The 12617-nt window shown below is 39.3% G+C and overlaps 1 protein-coding gene across 6 annotated transcripts in view; it reads left to right on the forward strand.

The window, feature by feature from the left end:
* The window catches only part of LOC130927091 (plakophilin-4-like), a 249057-nt gene that overhangs the window by 64491 nt on the left and 171949 nt on the right, over nt 1–12617 (forward strand). Inside the window, exon 1 of one of the 6 annotated variants that reach the window (XM_057852637.1) lies at nt 870–4067. The exons of the other annotated variants lie outside the window; for them this stretch is intronic. Coding sequence (XP_057708620.1) covers nt 4053–4067 — 15 coding nt within the window. The 5' untranslated portion in view covers nt 870–4052. Of the gene's footprint in view, nt 1–869; nt 4068–12617 lie in introns of those variants that run through there. 6 annotated transcript variants of the gene reach the window in all.

The following is a 12617-nucleotide window of genomic DNA, read 5'->3' on the forward strand; positions in this document are numbered from 1 at the left end:
ACGTCCTCACCGGGACGCTACGGCTCTGTCCTGGCTATACAGCGAGCTAAACTCCCAAATGATGATGCTGGATGTCCGTATAATTTGCTGAATCAATTTCGTCCTCGATACCAAACGGGTTCGCATCAACGTAAATAAATGATAATTAGCAGCTATTACAGCAATGACACAAACGGTTAGCATGCGTTCGCGAGCATTAGCACATAGTTCAAACAACCACACAACTGGTTCTAAGTGTCCGATCGCGGGTGGAAAACACACAACAACAACAGAAAAGTTAATACACACAGGCGTTGCCTCTGTAGAGATATTTTAAAAGCATAAAAAACGAACAGCCGGGTTTTTCTCGCCCACTCGTTTAGATACGCTGCGTAGCTGTCCGTCTTCTTCTGGCGTGTGAGCGCTCTTCTTCACGTAAACAAGTACGAGTGCGCCCCCTCTTGGGCGTGAAAGCGGCACAAACTAAAAGCATGCATTTCAATATAAAAAAGTAGGGCTGTCAAAATTATAGCGTTAACGGGCGGTAATTAATTTATTTAAATTAATCACGTTAAAATATTTGACGCATTTAAAGCACATGCCCCACTCAAACATTAAAATGGCAGCACAGTGTAATGTCCACTTGTTACTTGTGTTTTTTTTTTTTTTTTTGTGTTTTGTCGCCCTCTGCTGGCGCTTGAGTGCGACTGATTTTATGGTTTAAGCTAGAGATGTCCCGATCCGATATTTGGATCGGAAGCCGATATGGGCAACAAAGTGCGCATCGGTATCGGATCGGAACACGGGAAAATTCCGATCCAGACTTCCGATCCAGTTTTATTTTAAAGTCCGGTACATAATCCATTCCAGTTTTTGCCTCGGTTTCCCTAAAATCCGGTCCGCATTTTACGGCACACCTTCAACACACTACATTTACATTACCGTCTCCCAATTTACCGAGAGACGTTATCAGTAAAAATGTCAGCTGTGTGGGATCATTTCACCTTATAGGACGACAAAGACCAAGAGGCAGAGAGCAACATATGCCACAATAAAGTCAAGGGTAGTGGTAAAGCTGTAAGAAGTTTTATTGCAACCAACCTAATCAAGAATTTAGCGAAATACCACCACAAACAATATGAGGAGTATGTTAAGAAAACCGAAGACAAAAAGAAAGGTCCTACGCAACTAACACTGGCAGAAACTTTTGCTATGCGTGACAAACTGGCACTCGACAGTCCCAAAGCCCAGGGAATAACAACAGTCATTGCCCAAGAATTCATTCTGGATGACGAGCCATTATCTCACATGAGTAAAGACGCACCATCCAACACTCGATTCGGCCGCTGAAGATTCGAGAACGATGCACAAACATCCAAATTCCGATTATTGAAATATGTCAAGTAAAGCGGCACTAATACACAGCGCGGTCTTCGGGACGCAATGAGAAACTGACCACATTGCGTCCCGAAAGTAAACATAACTTGTCTTAGACCGGGTAATGCCAATGTTCAACGCACAGCTTTAGCTCAACTCATGCCGCTGGATAAAAAACACAAGAATACCTGACTTCTGCTGACAGCCGCAACAAACTACGTCAACGTCGTTTTACTGGAGATAATAGATATCATATGTATATAGAACCAGATGCTACACAACAGACTCGACTGCGTTAGCAACATTGAAGTATTGAAAACCAGATGGGTTAGTAAACAGCCGCCATCTTAAAGCAGAAGACTTCCCTAGTAGGCTGTTGTGAAACTTCCAAGCGAACCTAATTAACTTTTTATCTAAAATACTCCTAAATCGGCAAAATCTTGACTTGAATCTATCTTCAAAACAGGTTTAAAACTTTCACATGTCGAAAGTAGACAGAAGGGAAATTATAACGGGAGCAATTTTAACAACTTTAACAATTGATTCGCAAAATTAAATGACATGAATGTAGTTTAAAGCTGCTGATACAGAATGGGGACTTGAGTATTTTATTTACTGTTTTAAAATGTTAACTTGATACTGAAATAGTCGTTTATTTAAACCTGAGAGGCTTTTTATACAATTTTTGTAACTAATGCACGAAACATTAAAAGCATCTAATAGCTTGGGGGATTTGGAGGATTTTCCACTGAGGTTGTTGGTATGTTTTGCTTTTTTAAGACAGTTTACAATATTATTTGGAGGTTTTACTGACTGACTATGCCATTTCTGTTTGTTATTTATAATGTTTAGTGTTTGTCACTGGATAAACAGGTCAGTTTCTTGTTACCAACCGTTGTGTGTTATTCAAACTGACCTAATTCAGCTGGCTAGTTGTTATCAAGGGTACTAAAACCTTTTTTAACATGAGTCTGACAACTAAGAAAGGAGGCTAAATAACTTTAAACTTTAACACATGCTCAGATAGTTCGGTATCGGCCAGTATCGGTATCGGATCGGAAGTGCAAAACAATATCGGTATCGGATCGGAAGTGCAAAAACCTGGATCGGGACATCCCTAGTTTCAGCACCATATTAGCATTGTGTAATTATTGACATCAACAATGGCGAGCTACTAGTATATTTTTTGATTGAAAATTTTACAAATTTTATTAAAACGAAAACATTGAGAGGGGTTTTAATATAAAATTTCTCTAACTTGTACTAACATTTATCTTTTAAGAACTACAAGTCTTTCTATCCATGGATCGCTTTAACAGAATGTTAATGTTAATGCCATCTTGTTGATTTATTGTTATAAGAAACAAATACAGTACTTATGTACCGTATGTTGAATGTATATATCTGTCTTGTGTCTTATCTTTCCATTCCAACAATAATTTCACAGAAAAAAATGCCATATTTTATAGATGGTTTGAATTGCGATTGATTACGATTAATTAATTTTTAATCAGTAATAACCTCGATTAAAAATTTTAATCGTTTGACAGCCCTATAAAAAGTCAATAATACAATTGAACACACGTTGCCAAAGGCAGAACGTGGCCATAGCTATTAAGAGTTATTCAGATAACTATAGAATAAAGAACATGCTAACAAGTTTACCAAACCATCAGTGTCACTCCAAAACATAAAAATAACATGTGAAATGATATCATAATGTGTTAATAATTTCACACATAAGTCGCTCCTGAGTATAAGTCGCACCCCCAGCCAAAATATGAAAAAATAAAATGCGACTTATAGTCCGAAAAATACGGTAACATTATTAACATTCTTTCTGTTAAAGGGATCCACAAGACAGACTTGTAGTTCTTAAAAGATAAATGTTAGTACAAGTTAAACTAATTTTATATTAAAACCCCTCCTAATGTTTTCGTTATAATAAATGACTTTTAGTCCGAAAAATACGGTACTGTACAGCACTGGAACATGTTTTGGAACTTTTGTTTGATTTAAAAAAAAAAAAAAAAAAAAAATCGGTATCAGATAGCGACTTGGTATTGGCAGATTCTCAAATTCAGGTGACTCGGACTCAGGTGTAACAATCGGGACATCCCTTATGTTTTGTCCAAGCTTCAGTTTGTTATCCAGGTTTTGTTCTGGACTCTATCAGGCTAAGAATCCAAACTTTCAGTGACACTTCATTTATCCCTGGAATGACTGTTGACTGCTGTGCTATTCATTAACAAAGACCACACAGACGTGACATCGCAGCTTCCTGGAAGAAAGTGGGCTTTGTTTGCCCGAGTAAGGAAAGGAAAAAGGCAGCACCTGTCGATGTCACTTCCTTCCCCAGAGGATCCTTGGTAGTGGCTTGTCCGGTTAGAGCAGATATCCGCGCAGGAAGAGTGGCTCGCCTGGCAGAGCTTTGTGGTTTTCATTGACCGCGGCTGGGAAGACCTGCCTCCAAGGGGATTCCTCCTGTATTAGTGTAAAATGATCGGGAGTTAGAAAGACAGAAGAGAGAATGATTGAGAGTGAAAAAGCAGGAAATGATATCAGGGTCTTATGGGTGTTTTTCTTCCCCTTTACTTGCTTGAGGTTTTCCTTCGATTGTTGAGATTTTCGAGGAATCCTGCTGTCGATGTAAGCATGCTCGCTTACTTGGCTGAAGTTTTGGTTTAGAGCGAAGCATGTCCAATGATCTGGTAAGTCTGTTTTGTCATTTTCTAGCTCTGCAGTGGTGGGGTCTTTCCATGTCTTCTTAATTTCCTGTTAGTTGTGTTTGCTATGTTTTACTTTGTGAAATCTTCCTCTCCCTCACTGCAGCAAGCAGACTTTGCCCACATGCCCAAACAAGGGCAGACATATTAACATTTTATAGTTGCATTCTCCCTGCTGTTTCATTTGCTCTCTATTCCAAAATTGTCAATTTGTATGGGCCCAGTCAAGGCACTCATTTTCTTGGAAAATGGCTTTTTGATTTATTTTTGTTGTGTGGGTAGTTATAGCATCATGGCAAAATGGGATATATTTAAGTAGTTGCCAGAAAGGAATTACATTTTGGGTCAGAATTTATAGTGGAAAATTTTGGGGATTCAGTCAGTGTAGCTGATAGCTTAATTTAATTTATTTTGACCAAAGCATGAATAATTCAATAGTTCACAAGTTTAAAGATTAAAGTTCAACATGGAAAAGCCTTTATGGTAAAAAGGAGTGGAATTCGTGAAGGCTAGTAGTACTGGATTTTTAGTTAATTGTTAACTGCTTGCTTTTATTCATTGTTCCTTAAAAGGAGTTGTCAATGTTCAGTGTAGACATATTTTGCTTTATAAAAATGTCAGTATGTCATTACGACAAACGTTTTTTTCTTTACAGTGATCAGAGATTTGCTTTTGACCACAGTACATGTTACATCTTCGACATACATTTTTTTCCCCAACTACAACCTACTGGTTTTGACTCTTAGAAATCTGTCTTCTGTTACAAACAATCTTTCGCGCTCAAAACAACTCACGAGACAGTCAAAACAAGAACCAACTGCACTGACTTTGTTTAAACAAAGTGCTGACAACCTTGGATACTGAATGTTTGGAAAAAAGACTGTTAGCATCCATTTTTTTGGTATAAATATGGTTCTTCAGATAGGAGGAAAATTGTTTTGAATTGTTGATTCTGAACACTTAAATTCAGCATTCATTATTGGTTTGTAGTCAATTTTGAGGCTGACGACTGTGAAATGTTGATATTAAGATACAATCACATTGCATTGTTGAAGTGATACAATTCAGATAATTGTTTTTATCGCTCATAAACACATATGTTGTTTTGCAAAAATACTAATCTACGTTAATAATTTAAGTTTGACCTGAAAAGCAACGGCGTTAGTTTTGTCAGTAGTAACTTAACTAAATTAAATTACTTTTTCCATCTTTGCAACGCCGTTACGGTTACTGAGTATGTGAAGGTGCGCGCTACTACACTTTGGTTGAATGACGAGTGAGATGTCTAAGAGACACGGAGAGAGCAGAGCGGGAGGGGGGAGGAGAGAAGGGGGTTGTGACGCCGTTGCAAACGCAATGCTAAGGGCTCAGAGCATTACCATTTAGCGTGGTGAGCGTCATCTTAAACTCTTTGGACAATTTCTTTTTTTTCTTTTTTCTTTTTATTTTTTTTAACATACAGTTCTTGGCGTACAGGTGGGTACAATTAATTGAAAATAATGGACTGTTTTCCTGTTGACTATGCATCATCATCACCAAGTGGGTGTTGTCGTTGCAGATGCTACAATGTAATAATTTGTTTTTTATTACCAAAAATAGCCAGTTGCCCTGTTATGTTAAAGCCTGTATGTAAGACACGTTAGCCACGCATCTAAAGTGGTCATAATTAATAGAAACCTAGCCCTCCGCAGGGCTAACGTTACGTGAGCTAGTCACAGTAACGTTAATCTTATTTATTAGCGCTTAGCGCTCTTTATTAGCGCTTAGCACTCTACTGCTTTAAGATGGCAGCTGTTTACTAACGCTGCCCAGACGCGGCCGAGTCTGTCATTTCGCATCTTGTTAAACATACATGTGATATCTATGAGACTCATCAGACGCTACCTGCTACCAACGTAGCATCGTGCGGGCTAGTATTTAGCAACGTCGGCGTCGTTTGTAGCGGCTGGTGGCTGCAGTAAAATTTTTCTTTTCTTTTTTTGCTTCTTCCTCTACGCACGTGACATCAGTGCATTGTCCCGCATTAAAAGTAGTCCGAGCAAAACGTGATGCTTAGAGCTGTCAAAATAAACGATTACTCGAGGTGAATAAAATTACTCGGATCAGTTTTCAAACTCGAGTTGCTCGAGTATTCGTTTCAGCTCTAGTTCAGTCCGTTTAGTGCGGGTTCAGTACAACACAACAGGAAAAACAAAAAGGTTTTTTTTCACAGCATTTGAAAGTTTAAGTTTGTATACCATTATACTCTTTACTCTTATATAGGTGAAATTTTAAAAAAAAAATTAAAAAGTGTGACCTATGTATTTTTTTAGGAATGAAAAAAAAGTCGTGAAAGTCATGAATGTCGTGTAGAACAGGGGTCCCCAACCTTATTTGCACCACGGACCGGTGTTATTTGGGTCTTTTTTTTCACGGACCGGTGTTCTGACAAATTTTGCAACCCATCAAAAATTGCAACGATGCGGTTCGGCGCATGCGCGTAACGTTAAACATAGCCGCAAAATGCGCAAATGCAGCGATTCCAAAGTAAACACTACAAACTTTCTTGAAAGAAAGGAATATTAACTTACGTTTGATCATGGAAGGACTTGTAGAAAAGTTCTCCACAGATTCATCCTGCCATGTAAGCTTCACACAACAGCTGCACACCGCGCTCACCATTAACGACTTCGCCTTGTCGTTAAACATTAATTAAGAAGCCCGCTTCACAAAGACACGATGTTAGAAATTGTAGCAAGGTTTTCAACGCTCTTGTCACCATGTCAGGATATTCCAGAATTACTTTAATCCAGAACCTCGGTAGAATTGTTGTCTCAAATGTACGTTTAATAAGGTCGCCGTCATTTGTGATCTCTGTTTATTCACAAACGGGTCACGAATCCACTCCTTCGCAGTTCGTGGGTTTTCGAGGTTGTAGGCTCGTCAGGTGCTCTTTTCGCCGTAAAAATATCCTTTTCGCCGTAAAAATATTTCCAAAGACGTCTGTTTTCCTGTTATCTTCGCTCGTGTGGGGGCTAATTATTTCCGGGAACAAATATGCTGCGCCGCGGCCTAGTAATACGCTATTATCGAGGACAAGCGCACATAGATATATTATATACACAAACAAGATGTACTGCTAGCAGTCCAATCAATGGACTTCTATGACACCATTGTAATTATCCCGTAGTATTATATCTAGAGTAGACAGAGATATTGATGTGTTAAGCAGGGGCACAGGGTTAAATCGGCCAGAATGCGGTCGTTATTAAATTATTTTTTCTTTGCGGCCCTGGTGTAGAACATAAAAAAGAAACGTTGCCGTTGCCGTTTGCCGAATAACTAATTACTCTTATATTGAGGTAACTGAGTTACTAACTCAATTACTTTTTGGGAGAAGTAATTTGTAACTGTAACTAATTACCTTTTAAAGTAAGAATAACAACACTGTTCATAATGGCCAGAATGATGCACTTTTTCTAATCGTGGTAAGACCACTGTGGGTTACAGATTTTCATTTGTTAAAAATTGAAGTGCAAGGGTCATTTACCTTCCATGCAGGTAAGAGTCTTGACGTCCATCGACTCTCAGTTGTTCAGAGGTTTAGAATACAGCGGTACCTCTACATACGAAGTTAATCCGTTCCAGGAGCTTGTTTGTAAGTCGAAATGGTCGTATGTCGAGCAGGATTTTCCCATAGGAATACATTATAATTCCATTAATTCGTTCCACAGCCCAAAAACCTGCACTAAATCCTTAAAAAATACTGCTGGTACTATTACAAATGGCAATTACATATAGCAAAACAAATAAATAATAAATAAAAATCGGATTAATAATGTAATAATAATAATAATTCCTGTAATAGTGTAACGAAACGGGTTCTAATAAGGCGGACGTTTTTTTCTGTACCTGAAGGCACCGCGGCGCTGACGTGACAAAGAGTGAGGGGAGCGGGTGAAAGTTTACTTTCGCTTTCAATGCTTTCTTGAGAACATCGTCAATTGCGGCAGACAGCAGGCGTTTTGTGTTGAATAAGTTGTGAAAGAAATGATGAAAACGTGGCGAAGCTGGCGATTTCTCTGGAGATGTTACCACAATAAGAATTGTCAGCTTAACTTATAAAGACTGGCGAACGATGGTCGGAGGAGGACCGTGGAGATGTATTGTTGAGCCATTTCACGGATGCCCACCCTACGCTCATATTTTTCTGTCATTTGCATCTTCATTTAGAAGGTAAGCGTCAACTTTTTCCTTGTTTCACCACCTGTACCAACCTTTTCTGAAACCTGTGTTGATTTGTCACACAAGAAAATCCGCCGTGCAGTCGTCTGCGGTGCTGCCATTGTCGTCGTATTTCGAGCATGTCGTCGGATGTAGAAACAAATGGCGAGTCAAATTTTACGTCGGATGTCGAAAAGTTCGTGTGTCGAAGCGATCGTATGTAGAGGTACCACTGTATTACTTTTTTTAGAAATATATATGTTTTCGGCTTCAGTTTGGGCTAAACGATATTGGAAAAAACAGGTTTTGGGACATATTGTGATATATATATATGGCAATATTAAAAGGAGAAGAATTTTCACCAGATGACTTGAATGGGAAGATGTATTCATATAATACCGTTTAATCCAGGGGTTCATCTGTGAATGATGAAGATTGCTGTATATAACAGGGATCCAGGTGGCTATGTCTCTGCACAAAATGGATTCTTTTTTTTTTTTCAAGTGAACGTCAGAGCCATTTCCATACAGCGTTCCTTATTCACTTGATGAACAGTGTCATTTTTTTGTCTTGGTCATAACACACTTTCTACTACCTACAGTGACACGTAAACTTGCTTATATACTCAGTCTATTCGAGAGTGAAGTGTTTAAACTTGTCTGACTTTCAACATGTAGCAATTACTTTTCCTTGGAATCGACGTGCTTAGCCAAGATTCATCACCGAATCTTTATTTTCAACAGAAAAACTGTGCTGATCTGGAAAACAAAGCAATGCAAAAAATCACCTTGTTGGGGTGAGAAATTCTTCAACGCTCCTTGCTGAAAAACAAACTTTACTCACATATTCTTTGGATACAGCAAAGGGTTGATTTCCAGTTGACGAACATTAACAGTCGTCACCGACAATGTTTTCCAGAGATGGATACTGTATAGAAACAGTAATCCTCAGTATACAGTAGAGCTGGGAAAAAATATAATCCGGCGATATATCGTGATTCTTATGTCACGATCCTAGTATCAATACTTTTTTATGAGTATTGATACATTAGATACTTCAATTGTGCTGCACCAAAGCAGCGCTGGCCACAATCCAACAAACTAGATATGTCCCGATCCGATCACTCTCCATCCTGCTGCTTTTCTTTGTCCACATTGTGCTCTATATTGCTTGTTAAAGTTAACGATGAGTGACAGCCTTTGAAGCTTTGATGTTGCGACAGAATCCTGGGACCGTTATACTAAAGACTTAATAATGTATTGATGGGACACGGGGTCGATTCATAGGTAGCCTATCTCCGCCAAAGCTGACGGAGTAGAAACACAGACAAAGAGGTTTCTCTGTTGAAAATTCTTGTGAATAAATGCTAAAATCCCTGAATTCTTTATTGGTAAGGACGTAAAATGGTTTCGATTCTTGGTTAAAAGAAAAAAAAAAACGTGCAGTTAGCATTTATTTTCCGTAAATATTGCGAACTATGCCGCTTGTCATTAAGCAAATTAACAGCCGCCATATCGCAGACAAAGAGCTTTTTCCGTTGAAAATTCTTGTGAATAAATGCTTAAATCCCTGAATTCTTTATAGATACGGACGTGAAACAGTCTCGATTCCTGGTTAAAAGCAAAAAACCGCGCAGGTGGCGTTTATGTTGCATAAATATTGCGAACTATGATGCTAGTCGGTAAGCAAATTAGCGGCCGCCATATGTAAACAAAGCGCTTTTTCTGTTAAATTCTTGTGAATAAATGCTTAAATCCCTGAATTCTTTATAGATATGGACGTAAAACAGTCTCGATTCATGGTTAAAAGCAAAAAACGGTGCAGTTAGCATTTATTTTACTTAAATATTGCGAAATATGATGCTAGTTGATAAGCAAATTAGCAGCCGACATATGTAAACAAAGAGCGTTTTCAGTTAAATTCTTGTGAATAAATGCTTAAATCCCTGAATTGTTTGTGAAACAGTCTCGATTCTTGGTTAAAAACAAACAACCGGGCAATTAGCAGTTATTCTACGTAAATATTGCGAAGTATAATGCCAATGCTATAGCTGCTAATTTCTCCCATTGATTTTTTTCACGTTTGAAAATGCATGCATGGTATGAAAAATATAATAATTACCTTGAATCTTCGAACAAACCACTCCTGAGACAATCCTTCCTGTTTGTATGCAGTACAGCTTTCGTACTTTTTCAACCTAAGGGGCAGTTTATATGGCGACTCTGTGACATGAAGACGCAATGACTGTGTTGCGGAGTGGCCTCGCGTGCATATGTTGTCGGCAAAGACGAAAAATTCTGAATCCTGCCTCCAAAGTGGAAGAATTCGATTGCGGCGGATTGAGGGGGGCTGGCTCCGCATGCATATCAAAGGCTCCCGCGGCACAAGAGTGCGCCGATAACGTCAGCACTCGTACACGTCACATTGGCCGTGCGCAGCGGTGCTACTAAACATTAAAAACAGCAAATATGGCGGAATGTCGGCTTTAATTTACTGTTTAATAATATTTTTAAATTAAATATGTTGAATATTTCAATTTTTGTGCCTTTTTGGACAAAAGAAAAATGTCATTGCTTCGAGTGGGCGGGCATATTTTTTTCCGGGCTGAGGAATTTTGGTGGGGTCAAAGTGCATCATTCGCTGTCGCCTTGTAAATCTGCACTGCCCCCTAGGGCCTGGCATGAATACTACATCGTTTTCATGCGGAATTGCGACATTGTTCGAATGGAGACGGGCCAATATAAATGCAAATTTGAAATTTTTCGTATTCTCGGAGAGTCACCATGTAAAATGCCCTTAAATGTGGCGTTAGATCACTGCATATGACCGACTGCTAAACAATGAAGCGGAGTATGGGACGGCCCCCTTCGGGAAGGCGTGAAGCAGTGAATGGGGAATGTGTCATGTCAATACATTATGAAGTCTATTGTTATTTATTTGAAAGACGCCGCATTGTTGAGCTTGTTTAAACACTTACGGTAGTGTGAGTGGCAATTCTTTGTGTGTGTTTGTAAGTGTGGGAGTGGACTGACTCAATAAAGCTTTTAATAAAGACAAGTATTTTTCAACATTATTCTTGTTTAAAACTAATTCAGTGGGACAGTAACGTGTTTTGTACTGGAACAGTAGCTACAACAGTTAATGCACTTTTCTATGTAAAAAAAAATAAAAATAAATTTCATCTAGTTTAAACGGCGATACATGCCTCTGTGTTTTTATAAGTTTTAAAAGGTAATATGTTGCCATAGTTGAAGTATCGCAGTACGTACCGGTTAGCCGCACAGGTATTGGAATATGGATCGGATCGTGACAAGTGGATCGTCCCAGCCCTAGTATACAGTTAAGGACAGAGGAAGGGTTTTTGCCGCAACACAATTTTCTGGCAGAAAAGATATTTTCTCTGCGGGCAATAATCTCCTACATTGGTATAAGTAAGTGAATAAAGCCCTCTAATTACAATTGACTGTCCATTTTTCTCCACGCCTCCGTTTCTTATCTGCCTTCCTCTCCCTGGTGCTGCCGGTGCTGTGACAAAGGCAAGAGGAAATCTAGACCCATAAGCATTGTGGCCTCGATTATGGACATCAAAATGGAAGCCCGGCTCAAAGCAATTACCCTGCGAGGGAGGAAGAGTGCAACACATTCGCAGGGGCGGAATGCAGGTGAAGGAGAGTGCTTTGGTGTGCAATGGAAAAGAGAAAACCCGTAGATCTGGTGGCGGGGATAAAGGCAGGAAAGGACAAAAAAGAGAGAGCAGGGGCTTGATGGAGAGCGGCAGAGTTAGATAGGCTGTCACCTCTGAAGCGTTCTCTAAATGTATTGTGGCAGGCAGCTGTCAATGTAGAGGAAAGCTGAAAATAAGAAAGGGGGAAAGAGGAGACAATCTGCTACCCGTGTGACAAGATGCCAGAGGAGAGTTGCGTCAGGCCTGGCACAATACTGTCTTGTTTTGAATGCAGCTCGGGGAAAATCTCCCACAACACCTGACTGTTAATACTCATGAACATCACTGTCATCATTATAATTAACTCCCTGATCACCACCCCCTCCCGTCGGAAGCAGTACGTTGCACTCATAAAAAGGACAAATAAAGTACAGTGTTACCCCGCTATATTCCGCTTCATCATGTACATATCTGCTATATCGCAGATTTTTCCATGTTTATGATTTTTCTTAGTTTTGTTTTGAATTGGTTCCAGATCCTCTTAAGACCCAAGCATTTGTTTTGCGCATACAACGCCAGTTGTACCAGAACCAGTTGAGCAAAATTAACCACTGTGTAATTATTAGGGCTGTCAAACGATTAAAATGTTTAATCGAGTTAATCACAGC

The sequence above is a fragment of the Corythoichthys intestinalis genome, chromosome 12 (assembly GCF_030265065.1).
Source record: "Corythoichthys intestinalis isolate RoL2023-P3 chromosome 12, ASM3026506v1, whole genome shotgun sequence".
Classification (NCBI taxonomy): domain Eukaryota; kingdom Metazoa; phylum Chordata; class Actinopteri; order Syngnathiformes; family Syngnathidae; genus Corythoichthys; species Corythoichthys intestinalis.